Source organism: Lynx canadensis, chromosome F2 (assembly GCF_007474595.2).
Source record: "Lynx canadensis isolate LIC74 chromosome F2, mLynCan4.pri.v2, whole genome shotgun sequence".
NCBI lineage: Eukaryota > Metazoa > Chordata > Mammalia > Carnivora > Felidae > Lynx > Lynx canadensis.
Window position 1 is genome coordinate 1,091,092 of NC_044320.2, and position 23,095 is coordinate 1,114,186.

The following is a 23,095-nucleotide window of genomic DNA, read 5'->3' on the forward strand; positions in this document are numbered from 1 at the left end:
TGGTGACCCCTGGTGTGTTTCTAATCCAGTTTATATCTCCTAATAATTTCTGAAAATCATTTAGAGTAGTCAAATGTCCGGTTCTAACTGATACTTCCTGAGGTCGGATAGTTGATTTGGAGACGAGATACCCTAGGTATTCAAAAGGTGCTTCCCTTTGAACTTTCTCGGGGGCAACAATCAAATTACATGCTTTAAGGCATCTTTGAAGAGAAATAAAAGCCTCCTGTAATAATTCCTCAGTTTCAGCAGCCAAAAGTAAGTCACCCGTATAATGGATACAATATACGCGGGGAAAACTCTGTCTAAAAGGGGCAATTGCTCTGGCCACAAACTCTTGACATAAAGTCGGACTGTTGGCCATGCCTTGCGGTAAGACCTGCCACTGGTACCGCTTAGCAGGTTCCTATAAGTTAGTGGAAGGCAGGGAGAATGCAAAATGTTCTCCGTCGCCAGGGGCCAACGGAATGGTAAAAAAACAATCTTTTCAGTCCCAAACTAGTAATTGATATTGTAAAGGAATGGCCGATGGGGAAGGGAGGCCGGGTTGCAAAGCCCCCATGGGCTTCATGACAGCATGAATTGCTCTCAAATCTTGCAGCAGCCTCCATTTATTTGACTTTTTTCTAATCACAAAGATTGGGGTGTTCCAGGGACTGGTGGAGGGAACTAAATGACCTAATTGCAGTTGTTCCTCTATGAGGTAAGCAGCAGCCTCCCTCTTAACAGTAGGTAAGGGCCATTGGTCAACCCACACTGGAGTGGAAGTCATCCACTGGAGAGGCATAGCGTGGGGAGTTTCCAATGGCCCTAGGAAAAACCCAATCCGAAATGGTCTCTTTTGGGCTCGGGGACATACGGCTCAGGATTCCCTTGTAACTCCTTCCCTAAGCCTTTCCCCTCAATATAGCCCATTTCCTTCATAAGGTGCATAGCAAGATTAGTCTGTTTTTGAATCGGGACTGCCTTAGTCTCCAGAGTCAAATTCAATGCAGTTCATATGTCCCTGCCCCAGAGATTAAGATCTATATTCAAAACAAAAGGCTGAAAAGTTCCAGTCATACCATCAGGCAGTCTCCGATGTAAATAATCAGAGCTTTGCCACGGAGCAGAGGCATAACCAACACCTTTAATTGGAATATTAGCCACTTGAGTAGGCCATGTGACAGGCCAGTTTTTTTGAGCAATAACTGAGACATCTGCACCTGTATCCACTAGTCCCTCAAAAGGGACTCCTTGGATATGCAATGTAAGCATGGGCTTTTCTACAGAGATCATTTTAGCCCAATAAAGATCCGTGGAGGGGCGCCCGGGTGGCGCAGTCGGTTAAGCGTCCGACTTCAGCCAGGTCACGATCTCGCGGTCCGTGAGTTCGAGCCCCGCGTCAGGCTCTGGGCTGACGGCTCGGAGCCTGGAGCCTGTTTCCGATTCTGTGTCTCCCTCTCTCTCTGCCCCTCCCCCGTTCATGCTCTGTCTCTCTCTGTCCCAAAAATAAATAAACGTTGAAAAAAAAAATTAAAAAAAAAAAAAAAAAAAAAAAGATCCGTGGAGCCGAACCCTTGATTTCCCCGGTAAGGTTTAACAGCCTTATTATTGGAGGATATCCGGGGTATCAGGATCAGTTGTGCTGTGGGAGTCTCGGGCTCAAGCACCAAAGTTCCCACAGTTAAGCTGGCCAAAATTTTTATTTCTCCAGTGTGATCTTCATCAATGACTCCAGGATAGATCACCGACCCCTTAAGATCCAGCTGGATCTTCCCAATAATAACCCCCAAGTGTTCCTGGGCAGAGGCCCCCATATCCCTGTGGGGATGGCTTTGGGGGGCTGTCCTCCTTCTAGGTAAACGGACTGAGCTGGGGTAAGATCTAGTCCCGCACTGGCGGGGGTACCGCGGTGTAGCTGGCTGACACCTGGGAGGTCTCCGGTGTTGGACACGATGGGTGGGAAGGTACCTGTGGGGACATTGCCGCAATTGTTTGAGGGGCCTGCGGCTGGCCCCGCTTCCAGTTTCCCTGAAGAGGATTGCCATTACGATCAGTTTTAGAGCGGCGTTCATTGACCCAGTGATGCCCCCGTCTACCTCTGGGACAAATAGTTGCCGGCTTATTATTAATGTTAGGGCCACTTGGCAAACCGGGGGTGGTTGAAATTATTTCTGTACTATGACATTGGGCCTTCATATGGCCCTTTTGGCCACATTTGAAACACACTATTCCACCCGACTTCCTTGGATAAGTTCTTACGTTTTTACCCTGAAGCTGGGCATGCACCTGTAAGGGGTCTATTCCCTTTAAGGCGGCTGCCAAGGTAATGCCCCGAATATAAGAGGGTCCAATCTCAGCACATAGTCTGATATAATCCTCCAAGGTACCCTGGTTTTTCCAAGGGCGAATGGCTGCCTGACATGCAGAATTAGCATTTTCATAAGCCGGTTGTTTTGCAATAATGGTACCTGCCTCCCCATCAGTAACGATACGACTGACTGCAGTCAAGAGGCGCCCAACGAAATCCTGGTACTTCTCATCTGGCCCTTGCCTAATTTTAGACAATTCCTCAGTTCTGCCCCCTGTGGAGGGGAGTTTTTTCCAAGCTGCAATGGCACAGGTATTAATTTGATTATACGCAGTTTCAGGATAATTCAGCTGGAGGCCCCCATCATAATATCGTCCTGTACCTGTGAGCATGTTGAAATCCACTGGTATGTTAGTTCTTTTATTATACATAGCCTGTTTTTCAGCATTCTCTGCGAATTCTGCTTTCCACAAGAGGCTATCTCCCACACTCAAACAAGCCTGAGCAATGACCTTCCAATCTCCTGGGCACAACGCCTCCCTGCTCAAATTATCAAGCATAGACAGGGTAAAGGGAGCTGTCGGACCATACTGGGCTGTAGAGGATTTCAAATCTTTCAGCAATTTAAAACTTAGGGCGGAGTACACTCTCTGTCCCCCCTGCTGAATAACAGGGTCAGCGTGAAAAGCAGAGGTGTCTTCCCCATACTGTGTTGCTTGATACAGAGTCCGCTGCAAAGGAGTAGCTCCCATAACGGGGTAAGGTTCAGTGGACTGTTGATTCTGAGTAATAGGGAGAGCCAGCCGAGCTAAGCCTCTATCTGGTGCCTGAAAAGAAGGTCGTTTTAAAGGTACCTTCTGGACCGGAGGGGCCAAGAAGGCAGGCTTCCTCTGGTCTTCCAAATACGGCCCATCATCCCCCTGATCCCCCAAAGGAGAGTCATCGTTATTTTCTGGATCTCGCATAGACAACTGTTCTAGGAGGGGGAGAGGAGGTAAAGGTGAAGGCACCCGTGACTGTCCCGAAAGGGCATTGAAAGTAGTTTCTGGACGGAGAGGAGCATCCGACGTCACTAAGGGTTGGGCTGCTTCCGAGCGAAGAGAAGCTATTTCAATAGAATCCTGCGGATCAAGGACCCCCTTAATACAGGTCCAAGTAGACCACAAAGCCCCTGGAACTGCAGCCCCTCGAACCTTCATTTGCTTCTTAAGTTCCTGACCAACTCGCTGCCAATCCTTTAAATCAACTGTACCCCCGTCTGGAAACCATGGGCAATAATCATGCACTATGTCAAAAAATTCCCTAAGGGCTGACTGAGAAACCTTGATTCCCTTCTCCTTCATAAGAGCCTGCAAGGCAGTTACAAAATATCCCTGTTCCGCAGACTGTTTCTGTCCCATAGTCTTACTCCCGTCGTCTGTGCTGCTGGCACAGCTCCCCTACCTGAATTAGACGCCGCGAGGTCCGCTTTCGCTTTCCTCCTTGTTGTCTCCGGTTCCTGTTCGGGCACCACTTGTCGCAACCGGCGCGACAAACACCGAGGTCAGGGTCCTGAGGGTAGGGGGATGCAAGAAAAAAAGAGAGAGAAGAAAGTTTGGGAACAGGAGGGTCCCCTGGGCTGATGGCCCAAGTGACGGCTTTATTGTTGCCGTACGCAATCTTTTATACCCAGACTCTTATGGGTCAGGCCATTCTAAGAATAAACAGGTTTCGCATGATCGCTGCCAACCAAAACATTTAGTTCCGTATTTCTTGTGCATTTTCTAGACGGGTCACAACAAGACCTTGTTGATAAGATTGCTAGCAAAACACAGTTCCCATGCTTGTTTCTATCTGACTCGGGGTAGAAAAAGGGAGGTAGCATTACTGCCAACACCCGCAGACCACGGGCTTCGGGAATTAACTTTCTCAGCCTTGACAAGGCTTTCGTATGCCCTTGAAGGTGGGGGAACGGGAGCGGGAACCACCCGGTTGGCTGAGTCAACAGGGAACCGTTGCCCGACCCGGTCTCAGCCTGGCGCCGGGGCCCGGCCTCCCACACACACCTGAGATGCCACTTCACGGCCAGCGGGACCCCTGGGACAGAATCCACGAGCTGGGGACGGCTGGAGCTTCTGAAATCGGAGCCTCACACGCTGCTGGGGGCTGTGAGCTAGAGCAGCCCCCGTGGGGGACAGTCCGGCGGGGCTTGGACGGGTTCCACGGAGGACTCGCCTAACCCTCATCCACTCCGCTCGTAGGTGGACGCCCCGAGGGAATAAGAACGCACGTGCATACAAAACCCCGCACGCGAACGTTCACACAGGACCGTGCACAAGCACCGACACGTGGAGACGACCCAGGTGTCCAGCAACTGATACACGAGTACACGCGTGGGGAAACCCACACAAAGGACGACAGGTGACAGAGTGCTCACGGGCCGTGAGAAGGAAGGAAGTACTGACACGCAGAAAGGTGAACGAAGCTGACAGAGAAGACACATCCCCCGATGTGCGGACGTGACACGCCCACGACGAGCCAGGCCATACACAGAAAGCAGGTGACCGGCTGCCCGGGGCTGGGGGTGGACAAGGGGGAGGGACAGCTGATAGGCACATGGTTTCTTTGGAGGTGATGGGAGGTTCCAAAATCAATCGTGGTGATGGTTTCACAGCTCCGAATACGCTAACGCCCGTGGAGTTTTATACTTTAAATGGGCGAATTGTGTGGTATGTGAATTATGTCTCAATACGCTGTTACAGAGAAAATGTGGAGTCCAGTAAGGACATCCAACCGGTCACAAGGGCACTCCTCAGTGCCCTTCCGGTCCTGGGTCACGTGTGAATCACAGCCCGTGCAAGGCAGCCGGGAGCCCCACACCCTTCCTCCACCATCACATCCTGCCTCTGGGCTCTTGCCGTGTGACACCCTGGAGCCCACACCACGGCTCCTCCGTCGGCCTGAGACTCACCCTGAAGGCTCTGCCACGTTCTTTCACTGACCCACGAGCCTTCCGTCCCGGGGGCGTGGGGGGAGGGGCAGGGTCTCTGTCTGGGTCTGTCCCCGGGCCAGGAGTCTGCGGTGCAGGCCCGAGGACCGTGCTGGCCGAGGGCCCCTGGGGCCGTGGGCACATCTTCAGCTCGGTGTGGGGCTCCCAGCTCCAGTCCAGCCCCTGGGGCCCATTTGCCGGTATAGACAGGGCGTTCTTGCTGGTAGCAGTAGGAGGCTCCGAGAGCCTGGGTAAGGCTGAGTGCGCGTGTGTGTTCATGCGTGTGCGTATGCGTCTCCACACGTGTGCACGTAGCGTGCGCACGTGTGTTCACACGTACACACGTCCACCATGTGTGCCTGTGCGTGCACGTGTGTGCGCTTGTGATGAGGGAGCAGGGGGCAGGCTGGGGCCGGCGCAAGCTAGCACCCCCGCCCCCCACACGTGGGACATTCCTCAGGCCCTCCCGGCTGCCCAAGGACAAAGGAGAGGACAGAAAACAAGTGGCCGACCGACAGAGATCCAGTCCTGCAGGACCTGAGTCTCCATCAGTTTACAAATGTCTTAGTAAATTGCAAGAAAAAGGTAGTCTTCTCAGTAACCTCATCTCCAGAGACCCACAGACTCGGTTTCCTGGAGCCCCAACATCACCCCTCCGTAGTGACGTGGGGAACAAAGGCAGAAGGAAATAGGAGGTAAAACGAAATGTCCTTGTGACCCGCAGCCCATCGACAGGCAAGCCGAGGCAGGTACAGAGTACAGCTTCTCCAGGAACAACCCTTCTATCCTAAAGTTAACGTCTTACTAGGTGGAAAACCACCTCAGCTTGACAAGAGCCAGGCCTCAGGTATCTTAGGAGTCCTCTTTAGCAAATCAAAGGCCCTCTGGACGCCTCGCATTTGACCTTGCTCCCCCAACTGCATAGCATATGAGGAGCCACTCCTCACGACCCCCAGGGCAGCTCTCCCTGCCCACGGGTCCTGGCCCCGTGCTTTAATAAAATCACCTTTTTGCACCAAAGACGTCTTCGAGAATTCTTTCTTGGCGGGGGGCTCCGGACCCCCCACCGTCACCCCCAAACCTCATCACTTGTACATTTGTATTTGTGTCTGTACACGTTTGCATGTGTTGTGTGCGTTTGTGTGTTGGGGGCTGCGAGGCCCACGGCTCCTACGTGGGGGCTCTCTCTCCTGCAGCCCTGCCTGTGTCTCTCCCTATCCCTGCAGGCAGTCCCCCCCCCCCCCCGCCACCCCAGGGCACAGGGTCTGGGGCAGAGGACCCAGGCAGGGAGCCATCCACGGGCGGGCGAGAGGAGCAGTGCCACACTGCCCAGGGCCACCACCAAGGGCGGCCCACTGTGAGCCCGGCTGCCCTGAGGCTTCCGGGGGCCACCGCCTCAGGTGGGGCGAGGTGGGGTGAGGCGGGCGGGGCGAGGTCACCACAACTGCGGGTCCACATTTTCAGCTCTTCGGCAATAACCAAAACAGGAGGCCGGTGCCAAGCCTAGTGCCATGACCTGGGCTCCTGACTCTATAGAGGACAGAAGTCAGCCTGAGAGGGTGGGGGTGAGCCCGTGGGGAGGAAAGGTGGAAAGGGTGGGAGGGGATGGCCCGCAGCCTATCCCCTCCCCGGGTCCCATTCCAGAGGAAAGGGGTGGCCCCCAGGACATTCTGAGGGCCAACGAAGTCTGGGGTGCCATTCTGTCCTCCTCCAGCCCCCTCTAGGTCACACTGAGGGAGATAAAGCCTGCCGTGGCCTAGGGGTGGGCGAGCCCTGGGGTCCGCAGCTAGGGCGGACACTGTGTCCCTGACAGCGTGCGGTGACCAGAGACTGGGAGCGTGCGGAGGTCACTTCGTGCCTGGACGGGTCGGGGAGGCTGGGCCTGCGGGGGACGCCAAGGTGCGGGAAGGTGGAGGGCGCTCGCTGCCACCAGGAACTCTGCCTGACCCCATCCAGGGGAAGGGGCCGGTGCAGGGGTGGCAGTGGGCAATCCAGTGCAGACCCTGCCCTGGGGGTGCCCTGACCTGGGGGTGTCCGGCCCCTGGCCAAGACGAAGCAGGTTGCCAAGGTTCCAGAGACAACCCCGAGGGCTGGATGGAGGTGGAGGGAGCGGGAGCCGGGGCTTAGGGACGGGAGTCCGGAGGCAGCTGCATTCCAGGCACGGGGGTGGCCGGCAGGCCCCACGGGGCGGCTCGAGGGGCGCCGGGTTCCCGGGGATCCGCGGGCCGGTGCAGCGCCCCCAGCGGGAGCCGCTCAGGCCGGTCTGCCCGACCCTCCGGGGACACTCCGGGCGCCCACGCCCTCCGCGGCACCCCGCCCCCCATTGGCCCCGCTCCCCCTCCTCGGGCGTCACCCCTTGCTGTGTCTGTGTCCTGTCCTCGGGGCCCCTGGGAGCCCTGGCCCGGAAGAGCGGCAGTGGTCGGCATTCGGGACCCGCCCGGCCCAGAGAGCGCGAACGATGACGGCATGTCCCGACAGTCCCAGCTTTGGAGGGACTGGGTGACCCGTGGGGCATCCCTCCTGCTGGCCGCCTGGGCCACCCGGTCACTAGCTCTGGACGCTGGGGCGTGCCTGCAGTGGCCTGGTCAGCAGGCCCCGCCCGGCAGGTGCTCAGGCAGCGTTCCGAGGGTCGCCGGGCCGCCTGGGCAGCCCCAGAGCAGGGCGACTGGGTTCAAGGGCGGCTCCGGGGGCGTGGGCGGCAGGAAGGCACTGCACAACGGCTGCTTCCTTTTGGAGTCCCCTGCTGCGACCTGTCTGGTCCCCTGAGCTTTCTGCCTGCTGGCGGCGGGGGCGCAGAACCGTCTCCCACCCCAACTGGGCCTCTGCAGGAGGAAGCAGCCCCCTTGCTCTCGCTTTTTGTATTTTGAGCCTCACTCCCCTCTGCCCTGGCCAGGACTAGCCTTTCCGCACAGCTGGAATCTGGGCATTGTTGGGGCAGGAGGGGGGATCACGGGCTGTTTGCTCAGTGCCCGGCACTGGGAGGTTTGTCTGGTGAGGTTCATCCATCCTGGTCCCGGAGAGCCTAGTGGAAATGCTGCCATTTAGGGAACAGTAAACCAAACACTCTCCTCCCAGAAGGATCTGGCTCAGAGAGTATGAGGGTCGTGCTGTTTAGTGAGGGCTAGTGATGCTGGCGTGCAGCAGGGGTCCACAGGGTCCTCGAGGGCAGCTGTCTTCCACACGAACTTCCTGCTCTCTTCCCCCTGGGACGAAAGGCTTGGGGGCATCCATGGGGTAGCAGTCCCAGCCTGCCAACCACCTGTTCCCACCTGAGTTGGGTCACCTGACTCCCACCCGCCTGCAGATCTGGAGGGAAGGAGGAGGCAGGGAAGGGAGACCCCCAGAGGGGTGGGGGTGCTGGCTGGGTCGGTGGAAGGAGGGAGCGGCTCAGGCAGGACAGATTTGACATTTTGTGCTGTCCATCCTGCATCAGGCCAGCCCTGACTCATTCACGAGGTGACAGTTGTAGGATGCTCAAGAGAAACAACACAGGGCAAGTCCAAGAGTGTTCCCCAAGCTCCCGAAGGGGGATTTCATCTCAATCTTCAAGCACTCCCCTCCCCTGCCCTCATTTTGCCAAGGCCTCAGGATCTTACACCAGTCCCGGTACGTAAGTCACCCTGAGCCTGTCTCCATGGCCCCTCCCCTGGGGTGCCTCTGGCTGCCTTGTGGGAGAGGGAGAGGTGAGCTCCAGTTAGAGTTCGGCAAGGACAGTGGCGGTGGGAGCGGAGGAGGGTAAGACAGAGCATGGACAGGGCTGGGCGGCGCTTGGAAAGGGGCCAGAAAAGGCCCAGGAAGCAAAGATGGTTCCAGATAGATTCTACTTCTCAAAGACATCTGGGTCGGGAGGGATTCCCAGCGGGGTTCTGCAGCCTGAGTGCAGAGGCAGCCAACGCAGGCTGGTCTCCTCGGCCAGGCATGCCGCCGCCACAGGAGCCCAGCGTCCGTCACAGTGCACAAGGTGGCATAGCACCCACCCCCCGGGGGCGCTTCGGCTGCTAACCTGGGAGGCAGGGCATGGCTCTCACCTCCAGCAGATGCACTTGAACCCCTTGCACGATCGTTGGCATGCGTTTTATTTCCATACACGTTGTAAACCCACCATCTGTTGTTTTAATGAAAAGCTCCACGAATTGCCTGCCATCCGTGTGCGGGGTTAAGGCACTCTTCTCCGGAATCACTGCAATTTTACGCTACGTGCTGCCGCAGCAAGCACGCCTAGAACGTTATTAGCATCATTATTTATATTTTTATCGCAACTGCTTGTTTTCATACTTTTTTTTAAGGTTTATTTTCAACGTTTATTTATTTTTGGGACAGAGAGAGACAGAGCATGAACGGGGGAGGGGCAGAGAGAGAGGGAGACACAGAATCGGAAACAGGCTCCAGGCTCTGAGCCATCAGCCCAGAGCCCGACGCGGGGCTCGAACTCACGGACCGCGAGATCGTGACCTGGCTGAAGTCGGACGCTTAACCGACCGCGCCACCCAGGCGCCCCGTAAGGTTTATTTTCGAGGGAGCGTGAGCAGGGGCGGGGCAGAGAAAGAGGGGGAGACAGAATCCGAAGCAGGCTCCAGGCTCCGAGCTGTCAGCACAGAGCCAGACGCGGGGCTCGAACCCATCAACTGTGAGATCGTGACCTGAGCCGAAGCTGGACGCTCAACCGACTGAGCCCCCCAGGCGCCCCTCTAACTACTTCTTTTAAAGCAAATAAGAAGTGAGAATTACAACTTACTAACAAAATTTCCATTTCCTGTTCTCTTTCTTCACACAGATGTTTCCACGTCCTATCATTTCCCTTCAGCCTGAAGAATTTCCTTTAACATTTGCTATTGCACAGGCCTGTGGCAAACACACTGTCCATTTCATTGTGGTAAAAAAAAAATTACAACATACAAGCTGTCACACAGCTATTTCTAAGTGTCCAATTCAGTGGCATTAAGTACATTCACGGTATTGTGCAGTCATCATTTCTTTCCAAAACTTTTTCATCGTTCCAAACAGAACCCTGTACCCACAACGTTTTAACTCTCCATTGCTCCTTCCCACAGCCCTTGGTAACCTCTTATCTACTGTCTCTAGAAATTTGCCTAGTCTAGGTATTTCACAGGAGCGGAGTCATACGACATACGTCCTTTTGTGACCCGTTTATTTTACTTAGCAAAGTGATTCTGAGGTCCACCGTTGTCACAACGGGGATCGAGAAGTAGTGCATTCCTTTCCGAGGCTAAATCATAGTCCACTGTCTGGACCACAGTGTCCATCCATTAATCCTCGGGGACAGTTGAGCCGTTCCACTGACCATTGTGAGTAGCGCTTCATGGAGCAGCGGCGTGACTCCCCGCTCTCACTCCTCGTGGGTACACACGCAAGGTGGAACTGCTGGGTCATATGGTAATTCTAGTTTTGACCTTTCGAAGAACCTCCAGATCGTTTTCCCCAGCAGCTGCACCATTTTGCACCCCCAGCAGCGTACAACGTTTCTACATCTGTTTTGCACTTGTTCCCGCTGATAAACCGAAATCTTTCACGTGTTCAGAGCTTCCCCGCCCAGGGACCCCTCGTTCCGGAGTTTCCTCTCCTGCCCTGGCCCACGGGGCAGCGTTAACAGAGAGCCTCTCCGGCGCTCGTGCCACCAGGTCCCCCCGCAGAGCCTCCACAGCGTAATTCTACGCGGAGAAGGAGCTGCGCTGCGGCCGAAGAGGGGTCCGGACTTCGGCTCCTCGCCTGGTCCCGCAGGGAACGAGAGGCCGTAGCACCGGAGCCAGCTGCCGCCGCACCAGGTCCGAAACCACCCGCCTTCGGCCGTCTCCGGTCCCGTGCGCTCGCGCCCCCGGCCGACGCGCCGTGCTGACGTCGCCCCGCCCCTTGCCCTGTGCGTGCGTGACCCCGGCTTTCCGCCGGCGTTGCCAGGACGACGGCGCTTTCCTCGCAGTCCGGCCAACGCCCTGGCCTAGCTGCAGTGCGCAGGCTCGGAGCTTCCGTGGGCCCCGCCCCGCCGGCGGGGATACAGTCGCGCGGCGATGACGTCTCGGGGGCCCGGCCGGGCGTCGCGGACTCCGGAGATGGAGGAAAAGGAGCAATTACGGCGACAGATCCGTCTCCTGCAGGGTGGGTCGGGTCGGGTCGGGTCGGGTCGGGCCGGGTCGGGCCGGGCCGGGCCGGGCCCGGGTCGCGCGTCCCTTTCTTTACCCTTCCTTACCTCACGGCGGGCCGCTGCCCGCCTCCCCGAAGGGCGTCGCTCCGCGCCCTCGGTCTGGACGGCCAGGTCGGGTCGGGTGGGGGCGTGGGTAGGGTCGGGGAGGCGGTGGGGAACCCGGAAGGGCATCCGGGCCGGCCGGGGTCAGCCCCTTGCCCGTTTCTCCGGACGGGTAGTGCGTGTCCTTCAGGCGCTGCAGCGGGTGGCGGCGGGGCCGTCGCTTAGTAACCGGCGGGAGGCATCCCCCCCCAACCCCCACGGGCGGGCACTTCCTCGGCGCCCTGTCGCTCTCGGTGCCACACAGTAGGGTGGAGAGCTTGACCTGGTGCCGCGTGGGAAAGCCCCTGGACGCCTCGTCTTGGCTCCTTCCCTCCACACAGTCACAGTCCTCTTGATATTCCAAGGCCCCCACTCGCCAGGCCTCAGTTTCCCATCTTTTCAATTTTTACACCCAAGTTGAGGTTTCTGTTCTGAAAAATTTCCGCATTTAAAGTTTTCCCATGAAGAGAAGACTTAAGGATTTGGAAAATGTGTATGGGGGAGAGTCCAGGCGGGCTGGTCCTGTCACAGCTGTCCTGGAGTGTCACCAGGTCTGGACATGGCTTTTCTCGGGTCTGGGGACGGGACTTGTGGTGGGCAGCGTTGTAACGGAGGACTTAGCTACTGGTTTGCTGGTTGAGGCCTAACTCCCTGGGGTGTTCCAGCTGAACCTGTACCCCTCCTGCCCCGGGACCGCGATCCACTGTCGGGCCTCCAGACAATCAGGCCTCTTCTCCCCTTAGAGGAGGACGGTGTGACATTCCCATCAACTGTGGAGTGCCGACCCCTGTGTCACTTGTCTTACGCTCATTGTCCCGTGCGCCAGGCAGGGGGGATTATTAAGGGGTACTCCTGCCTCCTTTCCATCCGTGGGCAAGCCAGAGGGCCTCCGTGGCTGACTGGCCCCCTTGTTGAGGCATTAGAGCATGGGGCCTTGCTGGTCTCTTCATATCAAGTGACGTTTCACCTCAAAGCATTGTGGACCCGGTATAATACTCCCGACAGATTAGGAACATGAAGCCACAGGGGTGTGTTTTCAGTGTAAGCGACGAGGATGGAAGCAGACTGATGGGAAAGGCTCATGGGAAAGATGGGCGGAGGGAATTCGGGCTGAACTGTCCTGGGGCCAGGCGGGGGCTCACGAGGGAGGTGGGGTCTGTGGGGTGTCTTGTCGGCTGACGCGCCTCCGGGGGACTGGGCTGTTGGCTGAGTTTACTGTCAGCTTCTGGTTAATTGAGCCCGTGATTCTACCTTCTCAGGTCTGATCGATGACTACAAAAACCTCCATGGCAACGCCCCTGCCCCGGGCACGTCGGCCGCTGCCCGCTGGCAGCCACCTGCTTACAACAGCAGCAGGGCCTTCGGTGCCAGCTACCCTCGTCCCGGCCGGAGGGGCTTCTCCCTGAGCCATGGGCCTGCATGGCGCAAGAAATACTCCCTGGTGAACCGGCCCCCAGGAGCCTCAGACCCGCCCGGTGACTGTGCCGCACAGCCACCTCTCAGGGCTGGGGGCAGCCGGGGTCCTGACCCCGCGCAGTATGTCCTGGAGAGGCAGGTCCAGCTGAGTCCAGATCAGAACATGGTTATCAAAATCAAGCCACCATCAAAACCGGGCTCAGCTAGCGCTGCAGGGGTCTCTCGGGGTTCCTTGGAAGGATGTGAGGACCCCTCCTGGAGCCACCACAGGCCTCAGGAGGGCGAGGGCGAGCCCCCTGGTGGGCAGCAGCAACCCTCGAGGCCGGGAAGAGCCAAGGGGAGCTGCGGTACAGAGGACCCCCTTCTGGTCTGCCAGAAGGAGCCTGGCAAGCCTCGGGTGGTAAAGTCTGTGAGCAGCGTGAGTGACAGCCCCTCTGAGCCCCGGCGGACTGTCAGCGAGAGTGCGGTTGCGGCCAAGGCACGCTTCCTGTCCCCCGCCCTGCCCCAGCGCAGTGGCGCGGCTCCGGGCCGGAAGGTGGGCTCACACTCTGTGGCCAGCTGTGTCGCCCAGCACCTTGGAGATGGGAGAGTGAATGCTGGCCACCCAGATCAGCTGGCTTCCTCCGGCTCGGTGGCAGGCCCAGCCAGAGCAGCTTCTGGACCCAGGCAGGCCCGGGAGGCCTCACTGCTCGTGTCCTGTCGAACCAGCAAGTTCCGGAAGAACAACTACAAGTGGGTGGCTGCTTCAGCCAAGAGCCCCCGGGCCACTCGCAGGGCCCTCAGTCCCAGAGCAGCCTCGGAGACCGTGTGCAGGGCCCCCTTTGGCACAGCAGCACAGGGGGAGAAGCCACAGCTCAGAGCCGATCTGGATGCCAAGCCCAGGAGGTCGTCCGCGTCCTCCACGCTCGGGGCCTCCCCCAGCAAATACAAGTGGAAGGCGTCCAGCCCCTCGGCCTCCTCATCCTCCTCCTTTCGTTGGCAGTCGGAAGCTGGCAGCAAGGACCATGCCTCCCAGCTCCCATCTAGGTTCCCCCCAGGGGACAGACCGGCAGTGGGACCCAGCGGCTTGAAGCCCCTCTTCAGTGAGACCCCACTCTCGGCTTACAAAGTGAAGAGCCGCACCAAGATCATCCGGAGACGGGGCGGCGCTAGGTAGGTGCCCCTGCCAGCACCCCAGGGTCCTGTCTGGGCAGGCAGGGGGGCAGGCCTGGGCCTGGCAGCTCCCTGCTGGGCATGCGGAGCGTGTGGGAGGGCTCACCTGTGGGGCCGTGGGAGGAGGAAATGAAGCATCACCGGCTACGGGTCCAGCCGAGCGTGGCTGGCGGTGTTACTGTACCCAGTGCAAATGAGGCTGGGGTTACTGGGGTAACCGGGGCTCAGCCAGTGACGACAGGGGGAGCCCTCCCATCTCCTGTTGGTGACAGACCAGAGGCTGCTGGGGCAGCTTCTGTTCCGGGTCCACTGGGTTTGCGGATGATGCTTTATACCCAGCTACGCACTAGGTGCGCAAACCCAGGGCGCACCGGGAAGTCTGCCTCCTTGGCAGCCGCGTGACCAGGGGAGTCACTGTTTCACTGAATACGGGTCGTTTCCCTGGCCCTCCACCTGTAAGGATCGTGCAGAGGCTAAAAAATGGCGTTGTGGCTCAGGTTTGGTCTGGGGTTCGGACTTCATCACGGCAGCTGGTAACTGCAAGGGCAGAGTCACTCTCACTGTGAGTCCCCTTTGAAGGTCCTTCCTGCTGCCTGACCTTGGTCCTTGGCCCTGCTTTCCCAGACAGTTAAAAAGTCCCCCGCCTTTTCTGGACGGTGGCCGTCCTGTCTCGGCTGATGTGGACAGGGGAGCTGTGAGCAGTAGCCTCTCCTGCCGAGGCGGCCGGGGGCAGCTGGTGGCGGCCCCTCCCCTGCGGTGGCTCCTTAGCGCTGCCCCCAGCCCCCAGCCCCACCGGAGAGTTCATCCGGCCTAGGGACGCCGAGGGGACCTGGTGCAGATACACCGGGTGGGGGTCAAGGGTTGGGAGCCGCTCTCCCTCTGCCCCGGCTCCGGGCTCTGAAGTGGGGGAGGAGCGCACGGGCCGCTGCTGAGAGGGCGGGCGGGCTGGGACCTCCCGGGGTGATCCCACGGTGCTGGGGTCTGGATGGGCAGGGGTAGATGGGGAGAGCCGCCCTGCTGGGGGAGCCCGTTGGGAGCTGCCTGCTCTCTGTCTCTGCAGCCTTCCCTGCGACAAGAAGAGTGGCGCCCCGCCTGCCGCCACCGCCAAGAGCCAGCTGAGCCTGCGGCGGAGGCAGGCCCCCCGGGGGAAGAGCAGCCCCGTCCTGAAGAAGAACCCCAACAAGGGCCTGGCGCAGGTCACCAGGCACCGGCTGTGCTGCCTGCCTCCTGGCCGGGCCCACCCCCCCACCAAGGAAGGTAGGCCCGGGGGGCGGGGGCGCACCTCCTGCAGCTGCGCCGGCTCCGCTCGCCTGTTACGAGCCACCTGCCCCGTCCCGAGGACGCTCAGCCTGGGGGGCGGCGGGTGGCTCGGGCCGGAGTGGAGGGGAGGTCCGGATGGACGTCTGCCCCCACAGATGAGCCGTCACACCGGGACGCTGCTCAGGGCTGGCTGTGTCCACAGGCCCCTTTGCGTCCCGCTCCGGGTGCTGGGGGTCTCGGAGGCATGGGGCAGGGCGGTCCCTTCCACTCCCCTGCCGCCTGCATCCTAGCCCACGGGCACCAAGACGTTTCCGTAGTGACTTGCCACAAGGAGAGTGGGTCGGGGCAAGTGGAGATTGGGTGGCTGGGCCAGGGGCCTCAAGATGGTGATACTTCAGTGAAACTTGAGTACCAGGGATGTGGTGTGAGGCACCTTGGGGAAGGATGTCCCCGTCACAGGCGGCAGTGTGTTGAGTGGCCACGGCTATTCCAGATTCTTGCTCTGAACGGAGGCTGAGGGGAATCGGGGACTGTGGCTCTGGTTCCTGGTGGCTGACTGTGACCCAAGTGGGCCCAGCTGGTCCCGGCTTTCTGGGTCCTCCGTGTGCAAGCTCCCCTTCCTCAGCGGGTCGGAGAGCGAGCAGACGGTGTGATCTGGGCCCCAGATCCGCCCCTCCGGAAGGGCCGCCCTGGCCTGCTGCTCTCAGACCCGCCGGCACCCAAGCTGGGGTTTCTGCCTCTGGCTGGCCTGGGAGCTCCCTGCTTCCTACCCTGCCTTCTTGGGGGCCAGAGTGCTCTGCAGAGCTGGGTTCCCGGAACGCTGGCGAGCATCCGCCGGGCGTCACCCCGCTTTGCTGGGCCTGGAAACAAGTGTTCGTGGAGTTGCCGAGCCAGGTGTTGAGTGGGGCAGGGTTACACAGACGGCGCCCTGGGCTCCTCCATACCCTTCTTGTGTCCCAGGTGCAGGGTGTCCTAATGGAGGGGTGGGCGCCGCGGGGGGTTTGCAGGGCATCCCAGGTGCACACACTTGACCTCTTCAGCCTGTGCTCTTGGTGTAGCTTGGCCGCCCTCCCAGGAGTCCAGTGGGGCTGGCCTTGACCGTGGCCTGGCCAGGCCTCTGCTGTCCGTGTCCCCAAGGAGCCTGGTGTGGGGGCAGACAGGCCTGAGCCAGACCGTTGCCATTCCCCATAGCAGGCACCCCAGAGGAAGGAGTGCTCTTCCTACGAACACTTCTCCTTTCTTATTACTGAGGGCCTGCAGCCGCGGACCCCTCTCTGGACGGGGCAGGGGGCGGACAACTCTGGAGCCCGCCAAACAAAGCTGAGCCTTCCTGCCAGGCAGGTGGTCAGGTGTGCCGTGTGCCCTTCCCTGCTCCCGGCAGGAGGACTCTGTGCGGCTGGGGGCTGGGGCGGGGGCTGCCGTGGGCGCGGACTGGATGGACCGGCGGGCAGTGGGCCTGCGACCGGAGCTGCTGGCTGAGGGGCCTCTGGGGAGAGAAGGACACTGGCCACATAGGCCGCGTCCTGGGGCCATGGCCTGGGGCTGGCACCCTCACATAGCGACCCAGGCCAGTATGTTCTAGGACACTCAACTGTGGCTGCCAGGTGGACAATGGCCTGGAGGAGTGAGGGGCTGACGGGGGTGCTGGGTCTGCGGGTTTATGGGCGGGGAGGGTCTGTGTGTCACCCTGGAGCGGTGCCCGCAGGCTCAGGCCCACGTGCTTGCGTACCTTGCTTATGGGGCCTGGGATGACCGTTCTCTGTCTGGGCCTAGAGCTTTAGCGGGTGTCGCCTGAGGACGTGGAGGTTGCCTCCTGCTGGTGGGGGTGTGTAGTGCTGTGTGAGAGGAGGAGAAAGGCTTTGGGCAAGATGGGGTTGGGGGGAGGGGGCTGACACAGTCCCTGCCTTTACACTTCTCTCCACTAGGGGGCGAACGGATAAGTTTGTAGTTAGAGGAGAACCCTGGCTCCCCACTGCCCTGGCAGGAAAGTGCAGGGGTTGGGGGGGGGGGGGGGGGGGGAGGCCTGTTGGGGGAGGGGCTTGGAGAAGCTTCCGCTCACTCATCCACTTATCCACCCCCTCCCTCCATCGTCTCCCCATCCACCCAACTATCTGTCTGTCCATTCGTCCATCCGCCTATCCATCCATCCACCTTCCATCTGCTATTCATCAAACATCCACCAACCTGTTTATCCGTTTATCCGCGCACCCTCTTATCCCCCCCGTCTGCCCTCCATCCCCCATCCCCCATCCGTCCTCCAGCCAGCCATCCTCCATTCATGTGTCCTCCACCGTCCTGCGTCTCCCAGCTTATGCCTCACCATCACCCCAACCTTCCGGCGAGCATGCATCGAGGGCCTCTGTGCAGGGCAGCGTGCTGGCTCCCGTGGGCCCTGACGTGCTGGAGCCGCATCGTTGTCGTGAAGACAGACAGCTACCGGGTGTCATAAACTAGCTGAAAAGCTCCTCTCAGGTGGTACAAGCGCTCAGAGGAAAGGGAAACGTGGGATAAGGCGGTGGAGATTCTTTGGGATGGGTGGGTGGTCAGCTTTAGCCAAGCGGTTGGCGTCTCTGAGGAGGGGACATCCAAACAGACCGGCGTGAGGAGAAGAGAGGCGAAAATGCTGTGCCTGTCCGCAGGTGACGGGCACGGGTGGGAATGAGCTCTGCCGTGCTGCCGGAGCAGAGAGGGGTCCTGTGTGGCCGGCTTCCCTGAGGGTGGGAGGGGCCGAGGCCAGAGGGAAGGCGGGGCCCGATGATGGGCGGGTGGGGCAGGCCTCGTAAGGCAGGGGGCGGTGACATGGGACCTCCATGGGACCTGCATGAAGATGCTCGGGGATGCGAGGTGGCTGTGTTGGGGGCCCCAGGAGTGTCCGGCAGGCCTGGAGGGGCAGTGAGCCAGGAAGAGCCTGTGGCCAGGTCAAGGAGTGGGGTCCTCATTCTCAGAAGTGGGCAGGAAGCTCAGGGAAGATGCTGGTGCACGGGCCTAAAACGCTGGGCACGTGGCTCAGACATGCCACCCTGCGACCTGGAGACTGGCCGAGGAGGTTGTGGTGGGACCAGGAGTGGGGACGAGCATTCCCCTGGTTGGAGGACTACCAGGGAGTCAGTGGGTGGCTCCCCCAAGCACCTTCTTCTGCAAGGTCCACAGGCTTCCCTCTCTCGTGTCCCTCCTTCCCCTGCTGCACCTGCCTGTCCCCAGGCCAACCGCGAGCTGCCTCACACACAAGTTTCCATTTACTGCCGTGGGCATTTGGAGTGCAGACCCTGGGCTTGGGCTCGGAGCCCTCCGGCCGTGCCTTCCTGTGGTGGACAGGCCACTTTGAGGGTTCCCTTCCCCGTTTCCCCACACAGACCATTGGCTCAGGTCCAGACTTCCTTGGAGCAATGTAGGGGAGGGACCTGAGCCCCTGTGGGCTCCTGCCGAGTGGGGGGAGTGCGGGGACGGAGTGAGGACAAGGGTCAGGCTTCCTGAAGCTGCCCGCCCCCACCAAGGTCCCTTCTTCAACCCTGCCGAACGGCCTGGTGGCCAGCAGAGGGCGTCCTTGCCCCTCTTATTCCTCCGTCCACCTTTTTCTGGTAATTGATTGCCTAATTTCCTCTTTATGTGAAAGAAAGCAGATATCAAGTAATTTGCAGCAATAACCTGCTAATGCTAGGCCAGTATCGAAACTCCCCTGTTCATTTCAAGTGGCAGATAAAACACTAATACATAATTATCCTTGCAAATTGGATTGTTTTAAATAACCAAAAGGCTACGGCCAGGAGAAAGCGATCCCATCTCCCTTGAGTTACTATTGCAGTGTAATTGCCGCGTTCAATCAATTTCCCTGGCATTAGAAATTCCATCACAATCAACATTAAGCTTTATTCATTGTGATGGCTAAGAGCCGGGCCATTTCTCCTCTTTTTCTTAACTGGCAAAATTAATCAGGGAAAAGATTTTAAACATTTACCCGTGCGAAAGAGGTCAGCTCTGCCACTATATTGCTCAGCAGATAAGGGGGCTAATAAAAAGAAAATTGAATTACTAATGATCACCAGGAACAGAGTATATAAAACCTGGCAATCGCCAGTTCAGGAAAAGGGAGAATCAATTTTCTTGGGACAAGGTGTGCTCATTTTTTATTTTGGCGCATATTATCAGCAATTTAATTTGAGAGCGCATAAACAGGAGGAAACAGTTAGGGAATAATGAGCCCGGAGGTGTAAGTGCCGCAGGCTATATGCTGTACACAATTTATTTGGCACAACAGATAATCGCTTTAATTGAATTCAAAACTGCATTGTTCAGCAGCCGTGTGGCCGCTGGTGCCTTGGGCCTTGGGGACTGAGCCTTATGAAGGTCTTGCCCGACTCCTCCTCCTGCTGCCTCCCCTCTGCCTTTCCCTCGGCCTCCCCTCCCGGGCTCCCCTGCCCTCCGACCCTCCTGCCCGGTTCACCCCGAGTCAGACTTTGGTGGGGGGGGTGGGCCAGGTGGCCCCTTGGGGGCACCGTGTGACCCTCCCCCCTTCCTGTGCTCCCCACCTCTCTGCCTCTCGCCTTCCTTCCTCCACTTTTCTTCTGGGGATGAGTCTGTTGGCCGCTGGGGTATCAGGAGATGACACTTGAGGAGGGGCCCAGGGGAGCTTCGTTTGCTGAGGATTGGTGGGGTCTGCCCCATTTTAGCTGCACAGAGACCCTGCTTGATCCGTCTCAGGGCGTCCAAACAGTGGAGAAAGCAGAGAGAAGAAAACCTCTCATAGACCTCAAGAACGGGTTCCGATTTACCACCCATGTAATTGTGGCAATTGGTGGTTCCAGCTTGTGGTGGTCACAGCACACACGGCTCACGTTGGCCCCTGCTCTGTTGCAGGGTCTGGGTGTCTGGGCCAGCTCGGCTTGTCTCTGTCCACGCTGGGCCCAAGGCCGTGACTTGGGCCACCCTGAGGCAGCAGGCTTGGTGTGCGCCTGGAGTGTGGCTTGTATAGAGTGGGTATTTCCCAGCCCACTCGCACCCGTGCCCTGGGCCAGGGGGCTTCAAAGTGGCCACAGGTCATGGGGTCCCTGCCAGCCACTTGCAAATGTTTGCTGTCATGTGCCAAGGAAAAGCCATGGGTGGGTGGGCAGGTGGGTGGGTGGTGGTGTCACCTCCCAGAAGCCGCTTGGGTGGGAGGGCCCTGTGCCTCACCTGCTCAGGATGACGGTATTCTGCCCTCCTCTCCCTCCTCTCCCTCCCCTGCTTCACAAGCCTGGGGCCTTGTGCAGGACGCCCCGGGCCGCACAGAGGAGGGGCTGCTGTGGTGGGTGAGGGTGAGGGTGAGGGTTTGGCGGCCACGCAGGGCTGCGGGGGCAGGGATGCAGCTGGCGGGAAGAGCCTAGTTCTCCCGGCGGCCTCAGGGACAGACCTGAGAGTTGCCAAGGCTTCCCCAGAAGCCAGGCCTCACCCTGCCACTTTGCCCCCAAACCTCTGTCGGCCGTGTGGGCCGCGTGGTCTGGAGAAACTGCAGATGAAAGTGGGGTGTCCGCTCGCCTTAGGTCACTGGCAGAAAAGGCAGCTGTGGTCTCGGACCCTTGTTTGGGTCTTGCCGGGTCTTCACCATGCAGCCCGTGACAGTCCCCTGGAGCTGGTATGCAGCCAGGGGGATCTCTGGCTGGGACTGCCTGGTGCTGGGGGGGGGACCACCCCGTGACCCCAGCCAGAGGTGGGGCACCTATTCCCTGGGTCCAGGTTTCTCCAAGGAAGGGCTCAGGGCGTGTCTCCCCACGCGAGCTCCCTCGGGCCCTGCACCCACCCTTCCCCCAGGACCTGGGCACCTCAGCAAGCCCCTTGGGTGGCCGTTCTACCTTCCTCCTGGCCCCGGAGCGGGGACACGATGCATGCTCAGTGGTGGACCTCCCTACCCCCCGCCCCTGGCTGGAGGCGCTGCAGGCTGTCCTGCCCCTTGCCCATCCCCTCCTGGCTCCTCAGGCAAGTGCACCTGGCCCGCTGTCCTGGGGCTTGAAGGGCTGTCCCGTGGCTCCTGGAGAGGTCAGAGCAGGCCCTCTCAGACTATCTGGGTGTGCCCAGTTTGTGCAGAGACGTCTGCGGGGTTCTTGTTGAGCAGGCGCCAACTTGGGGGACTCGGGCTGTACCTTCAGGGGTTCCACCCATTGCCGGCTCGCTCCTCCAGCAGCCACTTGAGCAGTGGCCCGGGGAGTTCTCTAATGCAGTTCTCCCTTTGCTTCCTTCTTGGAAGGCCTGTGGCTCCCTGTGCATGGAAGAGGCCAGGGCTGGGCAGACAGGGCCCCCCTCTGGCCAGGGTACCCAGTGACCAGGACAGGGTGCCGTGGGGCAGGCAGTAGCACTGCAGCGTCCCTCTTCGGAGGCAGCCCGAGGCCCGCTCTGTGCTGGGCAGGCCCGTGTGTAGCGTGTGCCGGCGTTACGGCTGCGGGCGGGTCGGTGGGCAGAGGGAGCAGAGGGAAGTCCCAGATGTCGCCCTGGGCCCCCACGGGGAGGAGGCTCGTTCTCACCACTGGTGCCGATGGCCATTGGGAGGGTGGGGAGCGGAGGGTCTGGCCAGCTTAGAGGGGGTGCGGTCAGGCGGCGGGGTGGGCCCTCCGAACTGGGTGGCCTCCCTGGGAGGCTGTCGGGTAGTGCCCAGACCCTAGGGCACGGTGCCTGAGGAGCAAAGAAGCTGGGGGCAGGGGCATCACTGCCCGCCCAGGGCTGGCCTCCTGGACGTGACATGGGCCTTTTGTGGTGGTTGGCTAGCTCTCCTCTACTGAGCTAGCCCGAGGCTGCCCGTTCCAGCCTTGGGGCATGGGAATCTTGCCGTTGACACCAGGGGCACCTCTCTCGGGCCCCAGGCCCTGTGCCGTGGTCAGGGACTTGGCACTTCTGGCCCCAGCCTCAGGAGGGCCCTGGCTCCTGCCCCCCAGCTGAGGGGGAGGAGGGAGGGCTTCCTGTGTCGCAGCAGGGGAGGGAGGGGGGCCGGGGAGGGCCCGGGCTGGGTGACTTTAAGGAGGGCTGTCCCTCCTGTGTCCCTGGGTGCTGGGAAGCCAGCCCAGGGGTTGGGAGCCTTCCACACCTGGGATGGGGCCAAGGGTCGTGTGGGGGGGCGCTGCCCTGCTGGTTGAAGGAGCCGGGAGGTCAGGGGGCTGGGCGGGGCTTGGTGAGGGTTGGCCGGGACGGCTGCGGCGGAGGGGTCTGCCGTGGCTGGCGCTCGCTGGTGCGTGGTTGTCTTGTTCGGTTTTACCAGGGTAGACGCCGTAAAGAGCAGTTAAATCCGGAGTCCTGCTTTCCTAAGGAAAAGAGAAAGTGCTGAATTAGGCGCTGTGAGAGGCAGCGGCAGCGATCCTGGAGCCTTGCATAAATTATCAGGCGCATCGGAGGCCTGGATTTCAGTTTGTCGCGGCCGTGCTAATGAATTGCTCCGCAAGGACTGGCGTGGGAGTGCGCGCGCGCGCGCGTGTGTGTGCGCGCGGGCACCGCGTTTGCCCGGCTCCTGGGCAGCTTCGGATCCCCGAGGGAAGCCGTGACCACCGCAGAGCTGGGGGGGCTCTCGAGTGATGCTGTGAAGCCTGCCTGGCTGGGGCAGGAGGAGTGGCGTCCTCAGGGCGGCGGAGCTTGTGTCCCTGCGGAGCGGGACACCCCTCCGGTGGGCCTGGGGCTCTGTGTCTGGTGGTCGGATGCGCTGCGGGCCTCCTCGCCCACCGCGCCCAGCCCGGTGTGAGGGTCCCTCTCAGCCTGGTGGGCTCGCGGGTGCCCGCCCGTCAGCGCGCACTGGGGTGCGGGCGAAGGCCCTTCT

The 23,095-nt window shown here is 59.9% G+C and overlaps 1 protein-coding gene across 1 annotated transcript in view; it reads left to right on the plus strand.

Annotated features, from left to right (window-relative positions):
* The first annotated feature begins 11,266 nt into the window (after positions 1-11,266).
* ZC3H3 (zinc finger CCCH-type containing 3) overlaps positions 11,267-23,095 on the plus strand; it is an 88,464-nt gene continuing 76,635 nt past the window's right edge. Inside the window, exons 1-3 of the mRNA XM_030303909.1 lie at positions 11,267-11,372; positions 12,759-14,067; positions 15,128-15,324. Of these exons, the coding sequence (XP_030159769.1) occupies positions 11,285-11,372; positions 12,759-14,067; positions 15,128-15,324 (1,594 nt within the window). The 5' untranslated portion in view covers positions 11,267-11,284. The remainder of the gene's footprint in view (positions 11,373-12,758; positions 14,068-15,127; positions 15,325-23,095) is intronic.